The sequence below is a fragment of the Lissotriton helveticus genome, chromosome 4_1 (assembly GCF_964261635.1).
Source record: "Lissotriton helveticus chromosome 4_1, aLisHel1.1, whole genome shotgun sequence".
Taxonomy (NCBI): domain Eukaryota; kingdom Metazoa; phylum Chordata; class Amphibia; order Caudata; family Salamandridae; genus Lissotriton; species Lissotriton helveticus.
The window spans coordinates 2,045,624,231-2,045,652,100 of NC_136063.1; the positions used below are offsets into that span (position 1 = coordinate 2,045,624,231).

The following is a 27,870-nucleotide window of genomic DNA, read 5'->3' on the forward strand; positions in this document are numbered from 1 at the left end:
GATGCCAATGGATTTGAGGACTTCCATGTATGAATTTATATGGCCTCTCAAATGTTGAGTGTGTAGTCTAGGCTTACGTAGGTGCCAATATTTACTAAAATGTATGTGAAAGCAGTGCACACACATAGGCATTTAGTACTTTGATAGACACAGGACGAATGGCAGACAAACTACATTTTCTGGAACAGGTCTTTTGAAAGGAACATGCTGCACCCCCCAGTACTATTTTCCAAGAATATGCAGAGCCCCATGTACCCAGGGACAGCTACACGACCTGCACTATCGACAAGTGTCATCAGAGACTATCCAACCCACAGTAAAATGGTGGCTTGCTGTGGGCTAATTGAACAGCCCATGTGGCCACTGTACAACCAGATCTATCTTTGTTTTGTTTGATTGATTACTCCAGTATTGGAACTTTCATAGATTCACATGCTTCAATCATTCCGTCATCATGATGGGAGTTCTCGGTACCCTTATTATAGTATTACCAGGGGGTTTAATAGGAGGAAACAAAATAGTCACATTGGAGGATCTGTAAGGGCAGAAAGTATGTGGAGATGCAACATTCATAATTATGACTCACCACTAACACCTGTACTCATGACCTTCTGTCAACATATGTTCAGTTGCTCTTGTGGGCGCAGTGAGGGGGGTTAATGCTGACAATAGATCTACCTTGAATAGAACCACACACTCAAAGCCTGGCAATACTGATGGGCCTAAAAGTCAGTGACCCCTCATACAACACCCATTCTAAAAATTGTTGTAATAAATATGAAAAAACAATGGATCTTAAGTGACATCATGTTCAATAAATCAAAAAAACACAGACTATATCTGCAATAAAACAATAAACAGTAATGCAGTATTGGCTACCAATAGAATAACCTCACAAGAAACTCGCATAAGCGGCTAAAGTAAGTACATATTATACAGCTTTCCAAATACTGATTGCAAAAGACTTGTTAACTACTTCCAGAAAAGCAACAGAGAGGGTACTGGGATGACTGTTTCCGGAACCCTGGACATCCAGCAGAAAATGCCCTTTTCCTGGATGTACCACACCGAGCACACTCTCACAGTGTGTATTAGGCAGCTACCTTATGCATCATTTTTTTTTAGAAATGTAGACAGTTCCTCGGGTATTGAATATCATGCAGCCTGATATAGATACATGGTATGTTTAAAAATGGATGGCAAGGGAAAACCCTTTGATTTCAGCAGGGAGAGGTAAATGCTCTTTTAGAAAAACAGCACCAGTAAAGAACCATTCCATCAGGATGGCTTCCACCTAGAGCATAATATGGTGGAGATAATTCCATTAGAAGATTCTACTTATGCAGAGAATTTTTAATTACAACTCAATTGTAAATAAGCCGTAGGCGGTGCCTCCAAAGCAACCTAGTAAAGAGAGATAAATACAGGGGAAAGGTAAACAATGCCACTAAACAGGCAGGAGAGTCAAAAGTGATTTCAATGGAACAAGAGCACTTTATTTATTGAGTAGGAAGAGCATTCTCTCCATCCATGTTAGTATGTCCAATAGTTCCTGAACTAATAGAATGAAAGAAAGGTTTATCCTTCACTCAAATTGAAATGGGTGTTTGAGTTGTTTTACCATTTGACACTAACAAGTCTGTCCAGAGTCACCCTCCCAAGCCCACCGACTGAGTTAAGCCAGCATGATCTAAGGTTGTTAAATAGTGAAGGTGCACACAGAAGGTTTATTGCAAAAAGTCGACATCCCCATACCTTCATCACGAGCAAGTCGTCAAGTGATATAAATGTGGAGTTTAGTATAGTAAATCTAAATTTACCAATATATACTTACAATGTTTTTCAGGATGTTGCTTCGTCCACAATAATCAGCTACTATACCCAATAAGACAAGGAGAAAACTGTTTATGGTACCAACAAAACACCAAGTGAGACTGGACAGAGCATACCTTCCCTTTTCGCAGAGAAATAAAACACAAACTTCAAAGGCAAACAGCCGCAAGATTCATATTCAACACCAATTAATCATCCACACAAAATAAACTACCTGCATTCTTACAACACCCGCAATACTAAATAGCACACATAACATCCAAGACAGCAAAATGCCTCCCACTACATATGAATGAATCCAAATGCATTCAGAATCACAGTAGGAACAAAAACACGCCCGCCCCTTGGGTGGTTGATACATATCCACATAAGACAACAAGGATGAAAAAGAGAAAAAAGTACCGCCTGTGTCGACAGGGAACAAAAAAGACACATGACTCATAACAATAACAAAACAACATATAGTTTATCCCATCATGAAAATCTCATTAGTAGTAGGTGTAGTAGTAAATGTTTATTTTAGAAATTTCACTCCCTAAAACAAACATTCGATAAAACATTTCAATCTGTAAAATAATCTATCAATTAATACTGCATTAAAATCAAGTTCCATCGAAAAAGTGCAATATGCTTGTACAATAATCCTTCCCTCGTCCAATCGCCCCCTCCTTCAAGTATTAATAGGTTTTTAAGTTGTTTTACGCTTTTTTTAAAGTCAATGATACAAGGATTAAAACACAAATAAAAACAATAGCTACCTTTTGCTGCTTTATTACGTTGATCAAGCCTACTGTTTATTTAACATATTCCTACAGGTAATTGTAGGCACTTACAAATATTACAATTCAATTTCATTTCAGTTAAATATTTAAAAAAGGATAATGAAACCTCATTAAAAATAAATGCCACCACACACCCTAAGTGTGGTGGAGCACAATGCATGAAACCAACCCCATCACTCAATTAGGCATATGTCTATTATTAGTGGAACACACATGAACACGTTAAACCACAAAGATGTGTCAATGTAATTGTGCCCGCACCTTTACACCCTTGTTGCGAGGTGGTGGCTAAATTTCACTCCCTGTTGAAACAGGTGTTTGCACAGAGATTGGAATGCCAACTAAAACTCTAATTACAATTCTCATAAAATATTCAAATGACACATTTCAGCAGGTCAAACCTGTCAAAATTAGCCAGGGGAAAATGGGTGGTACTTTCCAACGCATACATAATTCAACGCAGCAAACACCTATTCCACAAGTGATTCCTTATTTTCCACAGGATTCACACACTCCACCTCGGTTACCAGTATTTGATGGGTCACAAGACCAATGGACACCCACTGGTGGAAGGGTTGCATAACTGTGATGAGGAATGGTAGGGCTTGGATTAATAAATGTTAACCATAAGTAATCGGGGCATTACCAACTCATCCACTTTATGTTGTCCCAGTCCCTACTTCTGAGGATATAACAAGCAGAAAGCAGGCATCTGAAACATACACACAAGAGTCAACCACTGACAGTGTATGTCACAAAGGGTTTAATGCAGTGTAGAGAACAACTTTGAATCCAGATACTTAAAAGACAGAAAATGCTCAATTGGCCGAGATGCAACCTACAATAACACCAGCAGTCCCACAGGAACCCTCAGACACATCCAGATAATAGTGCAAAACTAATCATGGTCACTGTCTTGCACTCAACCCAACACGCCCTTGTAAAACGTCCTTTCACAGAAAAACAAAGAATAACTCCCAAATTAGAATAAGCAGAGGCAATTTCAGATTAGATACCGCTACATATAGTGGGGGAAGTAAGCTTATCTTCTGCATGTACGAGACTGAATGAAACAACTAGACCATTCGCCCCATGAAATGCTTTGCTTCAGGTCAAACCTACCTTGACTGCCAGACCTATATTCAACAAACCAAAAGACTGATCAACGTAACCAACAAACCTAGGGACCAATGTAGGCAAAACAATGTCCAGAAAGAGGTGAAAATGGAAAAACATTTTATGCTCAAAAGAAGGCCTCAACACCATTTCATTTGAGAGGAATCTCATACAAAGCTTTCTGTGAAAAAAGACCCAGTATTTCTCAACTTTCTAATAAATGTAATAGCTACCATAAATGCTATTTTCCAGGTGAAACAATTGATAGAAGCCTCCTATAAAGGTTAAAAAGGCGAAAGGGAATACTTTTCAAGAACGATAGGACCAAGAACAAACCACAAACCTAATCCTAAAATGATAAAAGGATAAACAAGGAACCACAGGTCTAAACCCTAGGCCTAATCACTGGAATTGCCAGCTCAAACTCTCAAAAGCTGAGATGGAAGCCTCTCAATAGAAGACTAAGCCCCCCTACGGTTCTCTAAATATACGGATGGCTGACAGCTGGTCACAGAGAGATGAGGTATAGAACCCAATCATAACACTAGCTTGCAAAAAAATCCGGTATGTTAAAAGGTTTACAAGCACGAGTTGATGTGTTGCAAACCTCACATCAGGAGCAGAAGGATCTTCAATATTTGCCTCTGCAAATGGCTTAAAGTGGCAGATGTCTCACTGAAGGTGGTCACTCAAAATCCAGTGGTTGTAGCATAGAAAGACACCTAGACAGAGAGCTGCAGAACACCTACTACTTCATTAGACATACCAAACCTTAAGCGACTGTTGCACTTCGAAGATGTCAAGGCCCTTCAGGCCTGATTGACATCAGTTTAACAAGAGGCATCCAAGGCCAGGGACCTCCTGATCTTGTCTAGAACCCTAAGCAAAAGAGGCAACAGAGGGAAAAGCAAACAACATCCCCTGAGGCTATTGAAAGAGGACTACATGCAGGCCCCAAACCACCATTACTTTCCCCATTGGGCAAAAAGCAGGAAGCAGAGTGTTCTGTTTGGAGGCTAAAATGTCTACCCTGAGAATCTTTTGATCTTCTGAAAGACTTCTGGGCAAAGAGAGAAGTCTTAGTCTATTGAGGATGAAAATATCAGACTGAAAGCACTGGGCCTACAAATTCTCTACTCCTGGAAGGTAAGAGGTCTTTATTTAATAAAAGTGAGACTCCGCCTATGCCATTAGGGAGTGTTCCAGACGTTCCAAGAAGGGAAATGGTGCCCCCACTCACTGACCATCCAATCCAGAAGATCCTTGCACTGTACGTGGGCTGCATATGACTCCATTGCCATCAAGATTTTAATCAGCTTTCTCCAGTTGGAAGGCATCTTGAACTTCTCTCCTCTGCTGACCAATTGCCTTGAGCCAAGACTAAATCCAGAGAAGAGCATTGGGACGAGACAGAGTGGACGAATGGGTAATGATGCACCACCACTGTGGTACAAGCTAAAACATTACATGTAATAACAGTACACCTCGCAAAATGAAATACTTGAAGAGCATCCAAGCAAACTACCACTACCATGGGGAAGATCATATCAGTTCCTCACAAAAACCTAACTTGAACCAGTAGCAATGAACACATTTATTTTATTTATTTATTTAGTTGTTTTAAAGGTTTTATATAGCACTGGCTGGACCCAAGAGTATCAGAGGGCTTTACAGGTTTTGGTAATACAGAATTTCAATTACACTTCAATACAATGAGGTATTGAAATAAAAATAGCACTGGAGAAAAGCAAAGTTAGTTAGTGTGAGAGGAGGGGGGATGGCGGGAGAGTGAAGGCCATCAGTGGAGGGTGAGGGGTGAGGGGAAAGTGTGTGGTGGATGGTAGGCATTACCCAAAGAATAAAGAGGGGGTCAAAATGAAATAATTGAATGGGGGGGATGGAGTGACACAATAAGTCGAGGGGACCTAGGCTGATGGGGCAAGGGTAGGAATTATTAACTAGTGACAGTACATAAAGAACCCCAATATTTATTGAGAAGGAGCAGCTGGAGCTCTTTTTTGAAGCTGGTGTAAGAGGGGTTACAATGTAGATCTTTAGGGAGGGCACTCCAGACGGAGGGCGCGTTTCCAGAGAACGAGCGGGACTGTGTAGATTTCTTTTTTAACCCCTTCCATGCTCATGACGAGCTCAGCTCGTCATGCAGTACACTGCTCGTGTGCTCATGATGAGCTGAGCTCGTCATCAACAATGGGGATCTGCAGAGTTCAGCACCAGGGGGGAATTGCTGTAGCATTGAAGGTGTTAATAAAGGAGGGACAAGGACAAGAGCGTTAGTGCTCCTCATTGGTCTAGTACAGCCTGCTTTGTGGAGTTTGTCAGAGAGGTAAGAAGGGGTATTTTGATGGAGGGCTTTGTGCGTGATGCCAGCAGTCTTGTAGGTGGATCTGCCTTCGATCGGAAGCCAATTAAGGTCTTTGAGAATGGGGAGATGTGATCAAAGCGCTTACAGTCAGTAATAAGCCTGGCAGCAAGGTTCAAAGCGGATTTGATCGGTGCTAGGAGGATTTTAAGAGTACCAGCGAGAGTGGCATTCCCATAGTCAATTTTAGACAGGACCAGTGATTGCACAACTGATTTAAAGTCATCTGCAGGGATAAAGGGTTTCATTTTTTTAAGGTGGTGAAGTGTGAAAAGAGAACCTTTGGCCGAATTTTTTATGTGGGGAGTAAGGCTGAGGCTTAGGTCGATGCTGATGCCGAGGGATTTGACTGAGTTAGAGATGGAGAGAGAGCAGTTGAGAACTTTGATGTCAGAGATCGAGTGTTGAATAGGTTTGAGTTGTTTTTAGGCGAGAATAGAAGGATTTCAGTTTTTTTAGGGTTAAGTTTGAAGTGGTTATGAAAACCACACTTGAATCTTAGCTAAGGTATCATTGAGATGTAAGACATCGGTATGGGATATGATTTATAGTAAAGTTGGGTGTCATCGGCATAGAGGTGGTAATTGATTTTCGCTTGTTTAACCCCTTCAGTGCTAATGACAAGGGTAACTCGTCATGGAGTTTCCATTGATTTCAATGGAAAGTCAATGGAAGAGCATCATGTGCTTTAGCAGCCAAGTGGTTAAGGATAAAGGTGAGGGGTTCCATGAAGAGGTTGAATAGAGTGGGAGAGAGAATAGAGCCCTGACTGACAAAGGTTTAGAAAGTCAATCGCTGACTTTAATTTGTTGCTTTCTATGTTGGAAAAAGGAGGGGAACCATTTGAGAACAGCACCATCAAAGCCAAAACGGTCTTTGAGAATATTGAGTAAGGCAGTATGGTTAACGGTATCAAAAGCAGCAGAGGGGTCAAGAAGAATGAGAAGGGAGGATTCACCCTTGTCTAGGGAGAGATGGATGTCATCAATAATATTGAGCATGGCTGTTTCAGTGCCACAGCCCTTTCGAAAGCCTGATTGTAAAGTGTCCAAAAGGTTGAATGATTCGATGTGTTTGTCCATCTGGAGCAAGGCACATTTTTCCAGGGCCTTAGATAAGAAAGGAAGGTTAGAAATGTGGTGCAGATTATTTAAGTCATTGGGGTCAGCAGTAGCATTTCTGATGATGTGGGTAATTTGGCCTAGTTGGAGGGACTCAGGGACACTGCTGGTGGCAAGGGAGGCGTTGATGATAGTGGTCCAATAAGGGGCAATGATGTGTTTGAGGTCTTGTACAAGATAGGCCGGGAGGGGATCTCTGGTATGTGAGGATGGTTTAAGGTTGGAGATGATGTTGATGACATCCCGTTCAGATACAGGACAAAAATTCTTCCAGGATGCATTGTTTTTTAGCTGGGGGACGGAATAGTAAGGTTCAGAAAGGGTGACAGTGAGGGGGAGTTGGGTGGGCTCCGAGGGCGGCTAGGAGTGGATGGGGACAAAGCGGGAATGTTAAGGAGGGGAGGTAGGCTAAGTGGGGGGGGAGTTAAGACGATGGATTGATCAATTTTAGGGATTTTGTCAGAGAAGAAGGTAAGAAGTGAGATAAGGAAGGGGGCTAGGAGATCAGGTGGGAAGGGAAAATTGTCCAAGTTGGTTGGGGGTGACGGTCTAGGGTGTGAATAAGGTGGAAAACCAGGCGGAGGTTGGAGAGGGGTGTTAGGGTTGGAGGGAAGAAGTGGAATTGAAGGGTATGAAAGGGCATTCCCATGAGTCAACTGGGTGTCAAAAGAGGAAAAGGGGGCATGGGAGGGATGGTGGGGGCTGTTAGTTGGATAAAAGGGGGGATGGGTAACAGGATAAGAGAGAGAGGAGGATTTGTGGAGCCGATGAGGGATCACGGGAAAGTGTTACATGGGGAGGGGGGAGGATTTGGGTGTCTGAGGGCGTAGTAGTAAGGTTACTAGGGGAGAAGGACATAGTAGTTATTCGAGGAGTCGACAGGGGATCGGGGGCAGGTGTACAAGAGGAGGTGGGGTTTGGGAGGTTGGGGAAATTATAAGAAAGTCAGGAGGAGGGGGTGATGCAGATGAGGTTGTGGGAAAATGCACATGAGAATCAGGGATTTCAATAGTGATTGGTGGGTCAGGGAATGGATGGGTAGAGGACAGGGATTGAGGGGACAAAAAAGCATCTTGCGTTTGTGTGGCTGGGAGGATAGGGGTAAGTATAGGTAGTAAGTATTGGGATAAGGAGCTGAAGTGGTGTTAAAAATGGTGAGGTGGTTTTCGGAAGCTTGGATAAGGATATTTCCTGATTTGAAAATAGAGATGTCAATTTCGCCAGGAAATGTGGGGGAAGGAGTGGTGGAAAGTTTTAGACCATAAGGTATTTTGCATACTCCCACATGTACCAAACAAGTTCACACAACAGTACCAAACAGCTGCCATAAACACCAGGCATAAAATGCGTGCCAAATAAGTACATATCACTTATTCTGAAGAGAACAAACACGCTTGCAGACAACAGCACAGCACACACAATGCACAATAAAATCCGCAGACAGATAAAACATTATACGACCAGCCGTACCACTTTAAATTTAGTGCTCAAAGGCAATGCAATCTTGGCATAAGCACTGAACCTTCAATACAGAGTGCCATCTGAAAAGTTCTCAGCAAGGAGAGAAACTGGAAACACCCACCACTGAGAACTCCCATCACTGACAAACCGACATGGGAGCTGCATATGAAGTAAAAGAAAAACCTTCAGCATATCAAGGCACTCTCGCTATCATTGTTAACAAGAAACAGGAAGCAAAATGTCACACCCACAACAAATGAGAATGTAAAACATGTTAAGCAGCATTACTTAAAAAAAAACACCAGACCTATTCAGAAAGATATTTGGATTAATTCAAGTTCCTGTACTACTTGCTTACGCACTCTTACATGCCTTTGAGAATGGCCCCCAAAACATGTAAAATGGGAATATTCAAGGAGGTTTCATATACAGTTAGTAGAAATAGAAAGGCCTCCTTAACCTTGATCAGGGAGTTGGACGTTTCGAGCCTCCTTCCCAAAGGCTTGTCAGAGTAGGTAAAAGAGTACTCCTGTACTGCTAGTTCCCGTACTCCTAAAATGTCTCTGTATTACAGTTGGTGTGGAGCTCGTTGGACTTTTTTACATTACCACGAATGATTGTTCCCCTGGAATAGATCCCTTTGATCTTCACAGGTATATTGACCATATCCGCTAAGTGTTCTCAATGGTATTTACTACAGCAGTGAGTGTGTTTCATTGTAAGCATTGATGGTTACTTTCTATTCTAAAACATAGTGAAGTTGTAGTAATTCTGGAACAAACATTTCCGCTTGGAGAAACATGAATTGGGGGGGGGGGCACACAACACTCTTGGGTGGTAGTAATAATTTCCTTACCTGTGGCATGGAAAATGAACTTCCGGTTACATACCCAGGTTGCAGTACCTGAGGTTGCTCCTAGTTGGATATGGAACTAACCACTACTTAGTGACTGCTATGGTCACCCAAGGCATACTAGCTAGACAACTAGAGTAGTTTCCAAGCATCTAACTATACATGTACCTCGATCTGCAACAGATTTTTCAATCTAAGAATTGTACACTGCAAACCCAGTTACAATGTCATCTTCCTCAACATATACATTCACAAACCCTTCCTGGCTCCTTCAAAGGGTGTGCCAGTACAGGCCTCATTTCAGGAGACTTCAGCCTGTGGATGTATAAGAAAAAGCACAATCAAGAGGCAAACAAGGTAGAGAATGAGTATCCCACAGCATTGTGGCATTATTTTCAGACATCTACAAGGTGTTATAGAGTCTAACCATATACTTCACATGCTTCAATGGGGCAGCAGACCTACATAAGGAGCCAAGCCCATATTAATGAATGTTGGGAAATAAGTCCTATGTGCAGCAGATACGGATCAGCCTGAGGCCTTGGAACTTGTTAATCTGTGCAAAACCTGTGAATCACTGGACCACTAGAAACTCCTTGAACTTTATGACTGATGGATACCACACTGGATTGTATTAAATCTGTATTCATAAACAGCATTCAACACATCAAAAGGATCTGCTTAAAGGGACCATATAGTGAATGAGGTCTCAATAGGGTTTACACCTAACCAGGCATCAGAAATCAAAGGCAGATTCTGGAACCCACAATTACGGTGAGCGTTGAACATGTAGGATTTGGTAAGAGGGCAAGGTTGTTTTCTATTCATTGGATGCCCCATTTCATCTTTTGGTAGGACATAGATTCTCCTGGTCACCTCTTCAGTAAAAAAAGCCAATGTTTCCTATAAACCTGGGTATTCCGATATACCACTTACCTTGTTAGATGTATCGAAACAATTCATAGACACTCTTCCAAATTAGAAGAGACTGATTTTAGCGCTATTGAGATCTCATACTCAAAAACGTGATCTTGAAAGGAGAATTTCTACCAGATGTAGGAATATTTCTGCTACCTTTGCAGATCAAAAAGGGGATATTAGTTATGGGTGAGAGTCTTTCCATCAGCTGGCCTGGGATGCACTGAAGGCACTGGGAAATAAAGCTAAACATTGGGACCAAATTGAATCAGAATTGTCTATCGTTCTGTTGGCAAACGCAGCATGAGGGAGCACACTACCAACTTAATATATTTAGTAAGATCTTTCCACTACTTAAGACAAGGATCCAGTAGATAACTAGGTCTTTGATTGTCTCATGGGTGTCTCAAGCATTGACTATTGCAAGATTCTATGCACAGTGGTAAACAAACCACAGGTCCAGGAACAGAAATCCACTTGCTTCTAATACAGTAAATGTTTATAAATGACAATAAACTATGAACCTTGCACAAGGCAGTCTGTGGTAGAAGCCCGAATACCTGCAACATTTGGCACCTCACTAAGTACCTATCAAGAATCTGCACTAATCCGCCAAAAAAGATTTGGGTAGAAAAATCTTGGATTAAATTTAAAAAGTCTTTTGCTACCCTGAACTTGTCCTTGAGAACGTAACATATGCACTATCTGCTGATAAAAACCTTAAAAACATTAAATAGTACATAGACAGCTTGGACAACATGGCAGGAATATCCCCTTGCTGTATGAAGCTCAATGTACTATCAACCTCAAACTCTATATTTTATACTCCTGATTCACCAATTGGGATCCATCTCTCAATCCTGTTGACGTAATATCAAAGATAATTCCCAGGATTAACATGTCTGAGACCTTGTGACAAGTGAGATTTGTCATCTATCAGGTTGACAAGAGCTCTGAAGTGGCCATAAGGCAACATATTCTTGCACTTTAAAACATACAATATAAAGAAGCCTGGGCAAACCTTCATCTGTCTGTCAATCGGCCAGTCTCTCTACATGGTAATCTTCCTGTCCATCCAACATTCCATCCATCCATCCATCCATTTTGGCCAAGAAATCTGTGTGAGGAAGAATCTCTCAACTCTGCACCCTAAGTGTTCGCATGAGGAAACTGAGAGTTGAAAACAAGGGGGGAAGGTCTCGACCTCCGCAATCTCTAGCTTAAGGTACTCCAAGGGGACAACCCTGGCCATTAATCAGTACATGCTCCTGTCCACCTGACCTATGGTTTTACTGCCTCCACTGACAACAGAGATACACACAAAAGCACAGCCAATAGGCAATATTGTGTGGGTTTATCCCATCCTACAGTACACTATGTGAGGGATTAAGGAGAGTTTATGCAATCAGGACCTTTAAAGTCTTCTGTTCCTGGGACATTTCTGGTTATATACTCTGACCTCTAAACTAATCCTCCATCACCAGTAGTGATGTCTGCACTATAGTGAACACTATTCAGCAAAGAAGCCTGTTTCCCATGCCTTTAATACACAATGCCTAACAGGTACCCCTGCTTCCAGATACCCTAAAAAAAGAAATGATTTTGGTCTCAGCCCTTATTTACTGGATGTGGATTATTTTACTCTTAACACGGATTAATCTTATAGAACAGACATAGTAAATTATACAGGCATAGCAAAATTACATTGTGATGCTGGATGTTTTCTGCTTTTTTTGGCCAGCTGCTTGTCTGTTCATAATTAAATGGCTTTCGATTCTTTAGTACTGACTCTTTGACAGGTGCTCGTTATTTGAAATACAAAGCATCTAGAGAAGTATGTTTTCTGCGCACAAAAAACTAGCTCAAATAAACCTTTCTCTGTCTGCCCCTGTTTCACAAGTAAATTTTTTTCCTAGTGTTCTCAAAATGAAAGAGGAGCTATCACTCACGCCAATACAAATGTGAAGAACAATGCTACAACATATACCTGGATGCCACCCTCTTCCAACTGCCCAAAAGCTGTGACATTCAAGTAAGTGCTTTTGCAATCTTCTCCACTACCTTAGAACTCACATTAACTTTCAGCATATGTGAGACAAACCATCAATAGATTGTCCGAATACAGGCATTGTCTTAACTAAGAGTGTGGGAAGATAGTAATGTGTTTCTTTGTCAACCTGATGAAGGTCTTCAGGTCAGAACCATTATGGCAACAGATTTTCGCACCTGTGGTGACAGGCGGGTCTTCCTTTGCCTCTGAAGCCTCACTCATTTGGATCCCTTTTGGCTTTGGATCATCATCATGGAAGTGGCTTCTCTCCCTAATAGGTTGAATTTAAGACTCAGCTCCAGCATTCAGGGAACAATGTGATCTCCTAAAAGATCCATAGGACCATCCAAGATGAACATTAGCTTCTAAGTTCTCCCTTTGCTTATATGTAAAGTTCCAGGTGTTCTGTTTTTGTTGATTAGTACACACACATATAGACCAAAATCAATGTTTTCCCGTTTGTATTTGTTTTTTTAAACCGAAAAATATTGAGTCTTGATCTTCTGAATGTCTCTCGATGCTGCCAATCATGACTAGCAAGACAGTCATTTTTTTTTCTTTTCAGAGTTGTATATACGCAAACTTGACCCGAAGGTTTCAGGTATCAGAGAGCTTTACACGAGCACCAGTTGCATTGAATGAGGACACAATAAGGTTTTATTTTTCAGCCCCAGGCAAAGGACCAATGATGCAAGGCAGAATTTTGTCTATCAAGTTTGTCATGTGTCCTAGTTTCTGAACCAATTTAGGTACAATGTGGAAAACCTCAATATGATTAAATTAATGTGTCCCAGAAAATATGTTTTTGGGTTTCCAAAGGGAATGGGCCAAAGTAAATGTTCCCTTTTTCACTTAACCTTGGCCTCAGTGATAAGGTGGTGCCATACGAAGTTTGAAAATAAACCATTTACTACTACAACCAATCTCCAAAGTTTAAGAGAACTATTTATTGTGCTGGGAAAAGTCTAAGTTCATGGGCCCATATCTCTTTATTGCTCAAATGTGGCTGAACTGTTTCAGGAGGTGGTAAACCCATGGGTCCTGAGCACCAACTGCGATCATAAGTTCCCAGTAAGCACTGGGAAATTTCAATGCAGAGTTAAGGACAGGTATATCTTTAAATCACAATTAAGGCTCCCTGTTTTCTGTTTGTACTGATTTCTACAGATAAATACAGACAGAAACCATTTATGTTCCTGCATGTATTTATTTTTAAATGTGGATAAAAACGGAAATTGGGTTGCTTTTTAGTGATGATTCTAAATGATATCAGACATGACAATCAGGCAAATAGCCGTGCAGATTGACAGGCAAGGGGATTACAAAAATAAAGGAAATTTAATTAAGAGCCTTAAGCAGCAGTAGATTTGCACAACCTTGATACTAAAATTTGCATGATTTCTTATAAGTGCATATCTTATCATCTGAGTGTGTATATATCACTGAAACCTGTCAAGCGGTCAGGCACGAGTGTACTTTAACTGGTTAAATAAATGCAGAAATATACACATTTCAGCTTCATTTTTTCACAAACCCTAAAATAAATATGGATAAATACTGGCAAAATTAGCAAAAAATAAATATGGATAAATACAGACGGAAATGACAAAAATATAAATACAATAAAACCAGGAGCCCTATCACAATATAAATTAGGGTAATCAACTTCAGCCAATTTATTGGTGCCCCATGGCCAAGTGAAAGAACACCTCCATCACCTTAGGACTGGAAATGTGATGATATTTGTCCTTATAATGGCAGGGATGGTGCAGGAAGGACTGTGTGATTCAGGCTCTGTCCTAAAAAGTCCCCAGTGTATCCTAAACCATCTCTAAGATGTCTTCATTTCTGTTGTCATCAGCAAGGTCTTCCTGCCTCCCGTACAACTCACTCCACTGTGACAGTGACTTTGCGGGATTCACTCCACTGGACCCTTCTTCCTGTCCTCAAGGCCGCCTATGAACAGCTCCTCTCTTCTCTTCAGACTGGTCTTCTAGATCAGTAGGCCTGTTTCCTGCGTCTTAGATTTCTTACATGCCTTGGGGAGAACTATTCATAGTCAGACTTCTCTCTACTGGTGCAGCAGTTACAGCCGTGCAGGCAAATGGAAACTAGTGGCGCCAAGGGGGTTAGTATGTATCTAAATGTGGGAGCACATGCGAGAATCCAGGTAGATTGAATGGTTTCAGGTTAGGACACTGTAACCTCTACCATTTAAAGTAGAAATAATTTTTGAAGACGCTCTTTGTTGGTTTTCACAAAGGAGAAAAGGGAAAAGCACCAACATGTCAAAAAGAATGAGCAGTAGAAGGGCGGCATTGCAGAATCCAGAAGTATGGACTCAACAGTTTCCAGAGAAGCCATTGTCAGAAGACAAAGGGACAAAGCCGCAGAAGACTACAGGATGCCAAAGGGTCAGAATCCATGAATGACCATTGTCAGAGCACAAAGGGAGGAGGCTACCGATGTGTAAATAGGGCCGCACACAAGTTAGACATTGTCGCTTGAACATGAAATACCTCAAAGAAGCAAAAGACGAGAGGTGTTTGGCAAAACAGGAACAGTTCATTTAATTAAACAGTGTTGCTGGGAGAACAGTTACAGGCATAAGGTCTGAGGACTGTCTTGACTTACAATCGATCTGACATAGATTTTCATACAATTTATTGAATGTCATAAAATAGTTGAGGCAATCCTTTTTTGGTAAGGAATGTGAACCTCCATCTTTGGAGCCATCAATGATTGTATTTGATGAGGAATCAAGGTGGGTCGCGACCTTGCATAGACACCAAGTGGCCAGTGGGTAACTTGTCCAGAAGCCCGGCATGGAGAGCACGTTATCACTGCATGTACTGTGTGTACTGTGTCCTGATTGGTTATGTGTTCCTAACTTCATGTGACATCTGACTTTATAGTGTTTTGGGGACGCCTCCGCCATATATGCTTTATTGGGGCCAATCTTCCTGGCTGGACCATGGTGGCGTTGCTGTCCCTGTCTGTGGGATTGATCTAGGATTTTGTGTGCTTGTTTGTAAGCCAGCTACGTGCCACCCCACCTTTGTTCTGTCAATCAGTGACCTCAGGCCTAGGTTTCAGAGCCTGCCTGACTACATATTTCTGAGTCGGGGTTGACGTGGAGTTCATAATGGGCAAATTAATCAAGAAAGATGCGATTTCGTTTTTATACATGAATATATTGTTATACATATTGACATTGGCTTTCTCAATATTAACAACATGCTTATCAAGTGTCCGCTAACTTCAGGTTGATCATGTGGTGAAATTAGTTCAAGGCAGTCTTTTATGTGCATGCGGAGCTCATATATGGAATTCATAGCCTGAAACCAGACAGGTGTGACCTGCCTTGGGGTTTCTGAGGAGCAGCTCCAGGGCTATTCCAAGCAAAGCAAAGCAAAGCCATACTGATATTACTCTGTATTGTTAACCAGAATCTTGTGCTGCATGCAATATTGCCTCCCAGACATCATACTATCTATGCACCCAACTTGTAAGCCCAAAGGCAAAGCACACTACTTATATGGAGGGTTAAACGTAGGGCCTCGGCTATTAGGGACGGAGTTGATTTTACATAGATAGGATTGGTAGACTCCACTCCCTCACTAGAATCCCAGCTGCTACCAATTGCCAGTCGCTCCACTTTATGGTTAGAGGGCTCCACTGCATGTTGATACACAATTTAGATGTACTCCCTTGCCAATAGAGTTTTGTGTTCTGATGGTGGAATATTAAAAATATGCTCCAGTTCATTCACATGCACCTATTCCCATTGTTCTATGTTTCTATTTAGATTCAGGGAACAGATTGCACTGCTGTTTGCCTAGTACACACCATACGGTCTACCCCATGACAATGCGTAGGTGACGGGTAGAGGGTACAATGTCTCCACCAACCTGCACTATATATCAGCATGGGAAAAAACAAGAGTGCTCTAAAGATCAGTCATGCAATTGAAGAGTGACAGCCCAGGCTCTGGTTCAGCTCCTATTGGTGTCTTCAGAGGGTGGAACAGTGACCCGCAGGACTACCTGAAGCTCTGGTCTAGAAGACTCCCAGATCCATCATGTACCTCACTGAAAAGAACTATAAACATGGCATTGGTACAGGGCACCTGGCCATAATGGGTTCATCTCACTGAGGTGGACACAGACACTACTGGACAATGAAGCCTGCTTTCTTCTTACCATTAGATAACATACATTCACTACAGAGGAGACATGGGCCTTAAACGAAAGATGACCATCAAACAACACCTCCAAATGTCTGCCCACCTCCGTGGAGAACAGGGGCCCGTACAGTCCCTAGCCAACATTCTGTCTAACCAGGAAGTGGGTTGGTGCCACAAAGCAGTATTTCCATCTTCTCTGGATTGCATTGCAGATTATTAGATCTGAGGCAACTCTTGGCAGCCTTCGTGCATGCTGAAAAGGTCTTCTTGACTGAGGTTGAATTTCCCTCATAAGAGAGCAGTAACTGAATTTCATCTGCATATGAGATGATTTTAATGCTTTAAGATTCCACTAAGAAAGCAAGCGTCGACATATAAATATTGAATAGGGTGGGGCTTAGTGCTGAACCCTGCAGCACTCCACATTTAAACATCTCAGCATCTGAGGAATGGGGCTTCACCGAAACTGTCTGTTGTCTGAGGTTCAGAAAGGAGCTGAACCACATCAGTGTTGATTCTCCCACTCCAATTGCTGGCAGGCGATGGAATAATATATCATGAGAGACGGTGTCGAAAGCCGCTACGAGGTCTAATAGGATCAAGGCGACATTATGTCCAAGATCTTAGGTCATCTTAGAAGATTATTTTATTTCTACTAGGGCAGTTGCTATGGCAAGATTTAAAATCGGATCGCACGGGATGTAGAAGTTTGAAAGTCTCCAAAAACTCTGTGAGTTGAGTATTAACGATTTTTTCTAAATATATTTGAGACAGCTGGTCACAGAAAGTTGTAAAATTTGACAAGGCCAAAGTAGCTACATTTGTTTTTTGACAAAGAGGAATGACGCATGCCCTCTTCCATGACTAAGGAACCATGCCCAACTGCAAGGAGGAGGTGGAAAAATTGAGATAGACTGGGCAGGTGGTATCCAAAATCTGTCTCAGAATGTGAGGGGGAAACAAATCGATTGAGGAGGCAGATTTGCACTTCCTAAAGCAAGCTTTAAGCTCCTCCTCTGAAAGGGGTTGAAGTTGTAAGCGCTTACAGAGGCGACTCGCCGAGGGAGTGCTATAGGGCAGGGTGGGGAGGGGGGTAGTAGAGTCCGACATATGACGGACAGGAGTAAGGTAAGTAATTAAATGAATAAAACAATTTGCCTCGCTTGCGCTGCATCGCCACCTTGGCGATGCAGCACGCGCAAGATAAATTGTTTTATTTATTTCTTATTGTTTGTCCAATGAGGCTAGCTAGATTTCCATGGGGGTTGCATGAAGTTTAGTATATCTGGGCCAGAGTCTCAAAATTTGGGTGGAAAATTGGGACTGGGGTATAAGTGTTTTCAGTAACATCATTGCATTTATTTATACACTGAAAAAAACGATCTATCAAGTTTGTTTAGGTTCATCAATCCACAAAATAATAAAATCCAGTCAGCGTTTCAATACAACCACCCACATTTCATATGTATAAGCCACGTTCTCATACAATTAATTAGTTTAAATTATATAGAATATCTGTCGGACATTTTTCATTTCAACAGGGAAAATACAAAATTCAAATTAGGAAGGACAGAATAAAACACGTTGGCTATTTAAGGGGATATACTAAAATACTGTCTGAGTACATGAGCCAGCAATCTGAATTAAGGAAGGGTGTGCACCCCTGAATGTGGCAAGCCTCACAGGTAAACATAAACTATCATTCATGAATGCCCTGCCTTCTTGGGTTTCAATTCAGTCGTGAGCTAGCTCTTAACTCCGTCATTTACCACCCTGTAATTAACCTGTTACATGCATCTCCATTAAAGTAATAGCTTCTAAGCATCAAAATGAGGTTTCAGTTTATATTATGTTTTTAATTTTCACAGAGCAACTGTTGCACAAAGTCATGATGTTTATTGGCTCGACGTCCTATCTACGCCTCTCCCAATAGGTAAGCTTATTTCTAAATATATTGTTTCAATGTGAAAGGTGTACCTGGATACTGTCAATAATTCGTTTCTTCTGGCAAACTATGTGTATGTTCTTTTATTTTTTTTAAAACTTTTTTTAACCTTAATTTAAAGTTTCACATGAATACGAATGACAAAAATGAAAAAAGAATGCAGGGACATAATAGAATAAACATAATAAAAACAATAAAAGCATAATCAAACAATAACAGTGCAATGTAATATCAAATAATGACAATAACAATAAGGCAGCAAAGCATATCCATGAAATATGAACACAAATGACAAGAACCAAAGTGAAATCTGAAAAGAGAGTACCACGATATCTCAACATTGATTTATATCAAAGACATCATACCGAGCGAACATCACTCCAATGACACAATTACGTACATTGAATAATGCCAACAGAAAGAAAACAGCTAAATAGTGATGCAAACTCCGGCCCCGTACTGCCCCAATGCAGAGATTGAAGGGGTTCAACCCGGTCGGGGTGATGCCGGATTGTGTCGGGGGCTCCTGGGTCTCTCGTTGCCGGGAGATGTAGTCTCGATAGGGTTCCCATTTATCAGTACGCCTGGAAGTGGCGGGGAGTAAAGTGCTGAACTCCTCGCAGTTTGTATTGCAAAATGCTAAACTGTTTAACCATGATCGGAGAGTGGGGACCCGTCTACTACCCAAGAGCAATGCTATTTCCCTCTTGGCCAACAGGAAGTCAAGCGCTGCCAATTTACGAATGTTCCTAGGGAAATTTATGACATATCCCAGCAGTGCAATCTCAGGAGTAGGCAGGAGTGGCATAGACAGTATATCCCCCAATGTAGAGTGAACGTTTAACCAGTATTGATCTATCTTGGGGCAAGTCCATATCAAGTGCGCGAAATCTGCAAAAGGGGAAAGACATTTCCGGCAGTGGTGAGGCCAGAAGTCGTCTATTCTATGTGCACGAGCCGGGGTGAAATACATCCGCCGGAGAAATTTAAACTGTAGCAACTTATGCCGACTATTCAGGGAGACATCCGTCGTGGCCTTACAACAATATGTCCATTGCTCATCCGAAATAGGCCTGCCCAGTTCTCTCTCCCATTCGGCCCTGAGTTTGGAGTCATCACTAGGTTTAAGTGTTCCACATTGCTTATATAACTTGGAGATCAGGTGCGTGTTTGCTGGGCTCTGTATCACTAAAGTAAGAGGAGGGACCTCCTCGGGGGCTAGAGGAAAGGAGGGGAAACATGCCCTCAATGCTGAGCGAAGCCGGGTGAGGATAAATGTGTCCATAAAGGAGCGGTCCGTGAATCGGGCTTCCTCCGTCATAGAGAATACATGACCATCGGGGAAAAGGTCCCCGAGGGTGACGATAGTAAATTTCTGCAAGGTGTGCTTCACCAACGTCTCCTCTGTAATGGGAAGAAGGGAGGCATTGGGAAGGGGCAATACCGGAGAGTAGAGCACATCTAGCCCTAAAAGTTTACGCAGTTTAATCCAGGCCCAGCATGTGGTGGATACAGTTTGTATATCACACGGGTCCCGAGGGAAGCCAGTGGGAAGAAGTGTGAGAAGCTGTCTAGGGAGAACCAAATCCGCCTCTGGACGTAACTATGGAATACGTGCATCCGGGTGGAACCAAGAATAGGCATAGGCACATTGGGCAAGTAAATAATACAAGTAGAAGTCCGGTACACCCAGCCCGCCCTTGTCTGGCGGCATGGTCAAGACTCTCCAGCTGACACGTGGGGTGCAGTCACCCCAGACCAATCGAAGCAGAACAGAGCGAAGTTGCTTGAAGAAGGCTTTGGTTAGGGGAACCGGTATGTTATTAAAATAATATAGAAAACGTGGAAGCACCACCATTTTAATAATCGCAACTCTCCCGGCCATGGAGAGGGGTAGACTAATCCAGCGGTTAATCTGTGTTTCCAACGCGGAGACTGCAGAGCCATAGTTGAGGCGTATCATCGATGCAGTGTCTAGATGGATATGAATTCCTAAATATTTAACGGAATCATCGCACCATTCCAGCGGAAAGTCAAAAGACCAGGGTGTAGTGCTGGTAGTAAGTGGAAAAATGATAGATGTGTGCCAGTTAATATTTAGTCCTGAGAATGCACCGAAACGTATAATTTCCCGTATTAATGGGGACAGATTGCAGTGGGGGTGCCTGACATATAGTATCATGTCATCTGCGTACATGGACATCAATAAAGGGCCAGTTCGAAACTGCAACCCGCGCTGGAGGTGGTTCTCCTGGAACTGCCGGGCCAAGGGATCGAGAGCTAAAATAAACAATAGTGGGGAAAGGGGGCATCCCTGTCTTGTGCCCCGCGATAGAGGGAAGAGATCTGACAATACACCATTAAGTTGCAGCCGAGCAGAGGGCCTGGTATACAAAAGGGCAACAGTTGCAATAAAGCACTCCGGCATGCCCATACGGCGCATGACAGAAAGGAAGAAGGGCCATTCCAGAGAATCGAATGCTTTCTCCGCATCAAATAAAATTGCCGCGGCTGGAGTAACGGGGTCAATACGGTGTAAGACCGTGAATAAGGTGCGGAGGTAAAGGGACGTAGACCTATGTGGAACAAAACCTGATTGCATGGGAGAAATGATAAATTCCATCAGAAGCGACAGTCTCATTGCTATCACTTTGGCTAGGATTTTGTAGTCCGTGTTCAGCAGTGACAGCGGTCTATATGAACCACAGAGCATGGGGTCTTACCCTGGTTTAGGCAATAGAATGATCACCGCTTCACGAAACGTCGGGGGGAGGATGCCCACATCCAAGGCCTCCTCATAGACCTCAACCAGACGAGGCACCAGAAGGTCTTTATATGTTTTATAAAATTCGGTCGAGAAGCCGTCCAGTCCGGGGGCCGAAGAACCACGCAAGGCATCAATGGCTTCTATGATGCTGTCTGCGGTAATAGGGGCTAGAAGGAACTCTTGCATGTAACGCTCCAGATACACCAGGCCACCTCCGATAGATACTCTTCTTGGTCGGCCAGATTCCCGGAGAGGCGTGAGGTATAAAGGGTCTTATAGTACGTGAGGAAGAGCTCACAGACCGCCGGGGTAGACTGTACTGGGGAGCCATCTAGACCAGACATGGAAATGATGCAAGTTGAGGTTCTAGAGGGGCGCAGAGTGTTCGCTAATAGGCGACCAGGGCGCTCGCCTTCTCCATAACGCCGTGCCACGCAGGGCTTATTGAGAAATGAAAGTTCCCTATCCGCTGCGTCACGGAACTTAATACAAAGCGCTATACGAGTGGCGGACAGGGCGTCTGAGGGGGCAGTAAGTAGTTCGCGGTCAGCAGCGGCAATTTCTTCTTCGATCTTGTCTAAGGTGGAGCGCAGGTCTCGGAGGATCCCTGCGTGTTTTGAAATGCAAACCCCTCTGATATATGCCATAAAGCCCTCCCACAGGACCGCCCAGGTGTCAACAGAGCCAGTGTTCAAATCAAAGTAATCTTCGATGGCTTGTCGCACCTCCTCGGTGAAGACGGGGTCCAGCAATGCCCGTCCAGGGAAACGCCAACACCTCTCATAACCCCCCTCTCTTGGGATAAACAGTTGGAGAAGAACCGGGCAGTGATCAGAAAGAGTGCGGGGGAGAGTGCGGACTGATCCCAACCAGCTAGCAATCATGGGAGAGACTAACCAGTAATCTAGTCTGGTCCATGTTTTGTGGAACCCAGAGTAGTGAGTGAAAACAGGGCTGATAGAGTGTAAATGTGCCTCAACGTCTACAAGGGAATAATGTGTGCAGATCTCCCGAAGGGCCTGGCGGGAATGGGGTTTGGAATCGGGGGTGGAAGCGCTACTGTCTCTATCATGATCCATGAGAAGGTTAAAGTCCCCGCCAATAATCAAGAGCCCAGTGTCAATAGCAAGGAGGTGGGTAGAAAGGGATTGATAAAACGAGGGAGTGTCAGTGTTCGGGCCGTAGACACAGACCAATGATGACCCAGTAGCTGACCAGTGATGATCAAGAAACGACCTTCAGGGTCGCAGTTTGTGGCAAAGTGTGCGAACTGGATGCGCTTATGTACAAGGATAGCCACCCCTCTTGAATACGAGGTATAACTGGAGAAATACCTATGCGGGCCCCACCCCGATGCCAGGCCACCAGCCGTGGCGTCTGCCAAATGAGTTTCCTGCATGAAAAGGATGTCTACCTTATGACGTGCCACATAGTTCAGGACTTGTCTCCGTTTTCTATTATCATTCAGGCCCCGCACATTCCAAGTTAACAATGACAGTCCGGAAGGACTGGGCACATTTCCTAGCACAACCATATCAGCAATATCCTATAAATGGAGTCAATGTATTGGCAAATCATAGCACTCAAAAACATCCTCATACTTTGCAAACTGCAATAATCAACAAAAATAAAAATAAAAACCACAAAGAACCCCTCCCGCCCGCCCCCCACCCTCTCTCCACCCCGAAAGAGGGATACCCAAGTAGCGTTCCCACAAAAACAAACCATGGAGGTATTCACCACGCCAGTCGGGCAAGCCAGCATTCACATAACTAAAACAGTAGAATGGTAAATATGCATTCGAACGAGCAAGAACCACCAGTCATATTGTGAACCAAGGAATAGAACAAAGCAGTCATTCAGCCACTCCCGGACTGGGAAAAGAGGTCCACGCTGGAGTGCGAGGACTGCTGTGGAGGGGAGAGTGGCCGTGAGCCACCGGGCAAACCACTTTTGTTGTTCTTGAAGTTGCGGAAGAATTCCTGTGACGCGTGTGGGGTATCAAAAATTCTTGATTTGCCATCAACGTCCACCCTGAGTCGGGCGGGTAGAGCATACCATAACGGAGTCCCAAATTTCTCAGCATGGCCTTGATGCTCTGATACTTTCGCCTAGCTTCCTGCACCATGATCGTAAAGTCCGGGAAGAAGGACAGGCTGTTGCCCTGCCATTGGATGTCGCCCTTCTCACGGCCTGCTCGGAGGGCCGCGTCCCGATCGCGATAGTTCATAAGCCTTGCAATAATCGGTCTGGGGGGCAGGCCCGGCTTGGGGCGAGGGCCCAGGGACCGATGCGCTCATTCAACCACGAAGCCCTGGGTAAAGGTTTCCTTAGGCGCTGCCGAGGGAGGGTTCGAGACAGGAGGAGGGTGGGAAACGAGGCCAAATCACCCCCACCGGTCACAGAGCACCCCCCTGGCGTCGAAAGGAGGGGAAAAGCACAATCGCCCTAACCCCACCGGCCCACCGCCACCTCCCGACACTTCACCACCATAGGACGTCAGATCCGCACCACATGCACTCCAGGCCGGCCCTCAAACCTACTGTGGGCCCCGGGGTCGAAAAACGCTGTAGGCCCGAAGGCCGTTACCACCGCAACGGTCGCGAGGGCCCAGCAGGGAGGGGCAGCCGGGAGACAGGGCGCAGGGACAGTCACCAGAGCAGCGGCGGGCAGGACGAGGCTCACGGGCAGGCAGAGAAACAGGCGAAGACTTACCCTGGCTCCGACGGCCCCAGCACGATGCAGGCAATACCTCAATGTAGGCCCGGTGTCATCATGCTCGAACGACGTCCCCAGGAGTGCCGCAGCCGCACCAAAAAGACATTGTCCGGCAGTCGAGTTCCGCGCACAGAAGGGGGAGAAGGTAGCGTGTGATTCTGCTCGCTCTAGGCCATGCAACGGCTGCTGGAAACGCCCGACCGGCGGAGCTCTATGCGGATGCGGCCATCTTGGTCGCCTCCGTAGCCATGCCCCCCAACTATGTGCATGTTAGTGGATATATGTTATATACGTGGGTGTGTGTGTGTGAAGGGGCCATGACTCACAAGAGGCGAAGTTTTGAGTCTGTCATTGTTTAATATTGATAATAACTCGCATAGTACATTCTGCACATCTGAATACATGGTTTACGGTATGGCATTGTTCGTGGTTATTTGTTGTAGAAAGCAACAATTAAGCAATTAACAATTAATCAAAACCAGGTTACAAGTACAAAGTATATACCGAGTGAAACATGCTATTTAATACCATAGTTCAGTGTGGGGAGCGAACTGAACTTTTACGTGTTACCACTGATTTCATAAAACAGTTGAAACAATTAAAGGGTTTTCCAGATGCACCTGTAAGAGGACGTGGGTTTAAGACCACAGCTGACGACTTTGGAACTGGGGAACCAGGTTCCAGGCTCGGCGCCAGCTCAACATCCTGTGATTCTGGGCAAATCACTTGGGGGCATATTATCAAGGGACTTTTCTCCGCTTTTTTGACTTTAAAAGCCAAAAAAGCAGAGATAATGCTTTTGCCCTATTTACACGGCAGTGCTAACATGCATTAGCGCATGTTAGCAGCCTTATTACCGACGCCTTGCTTTGCATCTCTAATGAGATGCAAAGTGAGCGTTTCCTACTAACACAACACGGGAATCAAGGAGTTACAGCACTACTCCCTATCAACAAGCTGGCCCAGGACACTAATTCCGACGTTAGAATCCGCACTAACCGCGGATAACGCCGAAAGCTAACGTCTGCTAAAAGCAGACTTAGCTATACATATGATGGGAGATGGATTCTATGGCTGAATCCACATCTCCCTATTAGCAAAGATTACCTGATCGCTTCCGTTGTAGCGTTGGATTTCCAGCGATGTGCACGGATTTCGCCGCTATCGCCGTATTTAATATCACCGTGGAGATATGCATTGCTAATAACGCGATATCTCGGCAATTAAATCCGGCGATAGGCGGCGTTAAGCTAATCCGCGCTAAACCCGCTCAGCAATGTTTATCGCTATTCTTTGTTGATATGCCCCTTAATCTCTCCTTGCCTACCCAAAAAAATAAATAACATATTTGAACTGATCTTGGAGTATTTGGTGTTGAGCACTATCATGCAAGAGACAGAGTAAAGCCTGTGTCTGCTTAGCGATTTTTATCACATGACTCAGGGTGACACAATTCCATGTTCTAGATGGAAGCAGATTGCTCATGGTTGAAGGGCTATATTGTCCTCTGTAATGTTGTGTGAAGTAACAATTGCCTCCTAAATTTTGTTTGCAAACATATTGTCCCATTTTATGTAGATTATGTAAATTTTGTGGGCTGGTATTTTTGTAAACAATATATACTAATGGTGGATGATATTCGGACAACAATCTTCTGGTACCATATTGGCTGCAGAGAAAAGGGGGATGTAAACAAGTTGGAAATTGGAGGGTTACGCCATGATATTCTCCTGGTTTTGTGAGGATTACAGCATATTTCAGAGATTTTTTCAATTTCAAAAGTGGTTATGGCCATTCCCTACTACATTGTTGTATACTGGACATTTAAGCAACCCACAGATGGCCTAATCAGGTGCTTTCAGTGCGAAAAATGCAGTAACTTCCTTTGATACTGCTACTGAGAATTCTGGTAGCTTTTCATTAAAGGAATTATAGTCCAGTATACAAGGGCTGGATCAGTCCCATTTAATATATTGCAGTCTTGCTGTAAACTCCTCATATTTGTTAGAATAAAGGTGTTAAAGTCAAGACTTGAGAACTTTGTACTCTTTCTTTAAAAGTCCTTATCAGATGTGCTATTATTACCCCATTAGATAAATATGTCATTGATGCTGTGAAGTGCTGGCAATGGAACTCCTTTCCTGCATCAATTCCCCCCAAATCTTGCCCATTTACTCCCTTGTCTCGTTTAATGCTTTTTATCACAGACTTCATATTTTCGGAAATTAGTCAAATCACTCAGATAAATCCACCGAATTACCAGTGCAGTTCTTAAACAATCTACTCCATGAATGCCACTCGGGGTTCGCCTCCACCTGTACTGCGGCTGACATTTTTCAGGTACAGGGAGCTGCCATTCACATTTTGTGAATATGTTTTCTTGCAGTAAAGCTGAATGAATGGCTATCACTTAAAATAACAAAAAAGTGCGGGTACCAAGAATGGAAAACACACAAACAGAAAGAAACACAAAAAATAACAGCAAATAAAATTGCAGCACTAATCTCAATTTACAAGGTGATGAATAGGTATGCAAAAATTATGCCTATGCCGGTGAAATTATTCTGAAATATATTTTTTTCTTTCATTTACATCGATCTTCCAGGGAAAAATGAGTTTACGTAATATTTGTCTTGTAAAATCTATTTTTTGCCTACCTTTTAATTCAAAATAAACTTCACAAATTTCCCAAAAGTTGTAACATTCTCCATAGATTTTCACAAGCTTTTGCATAACCATCGTGCCAAACAGCAAATCATTTCCATTGCCTCGTAAAACAGTCAAAAAATATAATCGGAGGTAGCAATATCCAATTTTGTAGAAAACATGCAATCAGTTTTTGAAAGAAACTCTTTCTAGACCATCTTGAAGTTTAATTTCGCCTAATCATAAAACACATTTGATCTCCTTCTTGATTCTAGTTCACTGGATGTACGTTACGTTTGATAATATCATCTGTCGTTATGAAAGTCTTGACCCATCTTGAAAGGAATTTTGCAGTGGCAATGTCATTCAGAACTAAAAGAAGAAGTTTCTTAAGGAAAACAAACTTTAATATTTCACATGCATCCGGCCAAAAGCTCCAAGTTAGCACAGGACTAGAGCCAGTTTATTAAAGAGTTTTTTTTCCAATTTTCACGTCAGATTTATTATAGGAAAACCTAACACATTTATCAGTAGGATGTCTGGCAGCGAACCCCAGCTCCAAATCCCTTTTGGAAGCCTAGGAGAAGAATCGATTCAAGAAGTTGTACTGAAGTGTCCTAGGTTCAATCATTTCCAGGGTTGATTCCTTTTGCTTTTATCAAACCATGTCCCCCTTTGCAGTGAGCACAACAGTTGCAATTTTATTTCACCTGAATACCTGGACAGACTGCAAGGATCCTTTGGCCTCATGATTCCTCTCTGCGATCGGCTAGAGCAGGAAAACGAGTGGATTGACATTTCTAATAGGCGAGTACTGGTACTCTCCAATTCAAAATGTCTGTTCATTTAAATAATCATTTGCTATCATATTTTTCTTATCATATGCAACAACTGGACTGTTCCCATTGGGGCAGGGTCAAGACTGATTTGCATATGGCTGGGTCCAAACTGAGGTGGAAACCATCACCTTGTCGTTGCAGTTGCCACCCTAAGTGCAATGGGTATACTTAGATGTGGGTCCCATGCTCACTGTGCCACTGGAATCAAGTTATACTTGGCTGATGAGCCGGACCAGCCTACCTGAACAGCAGACT

At 43.2% G+C, this 27,870-nt stretch overlaps 1 protein-coding gene across 1 annotated transcript in view; it reads left to right on the forward strand.

Moving 5' to 3' along the window:
• The window catches only part of LOC144829508 (putative defense protein 3), a 95,909-nt gene that overhangs the window by 34,190 nt on the left and 33,849 nt on the right, over positions 1 to 27,870 (forward strand). The window contains exons 3-4 of the mRNA XM_078688710.1: positions 12,381 to 12,496; positions 18,569 to 18,633. Coding sequence (XP_078544836.1) covers positions 12,381 to 12,496; positions 18,569 to 18,633 — 181 coding nt within the window. The remainder of the gene's footprint in view (positions 1 to 12,380; positions 12,497 to 18,568; positions 18,634 to 27,870) is intronic.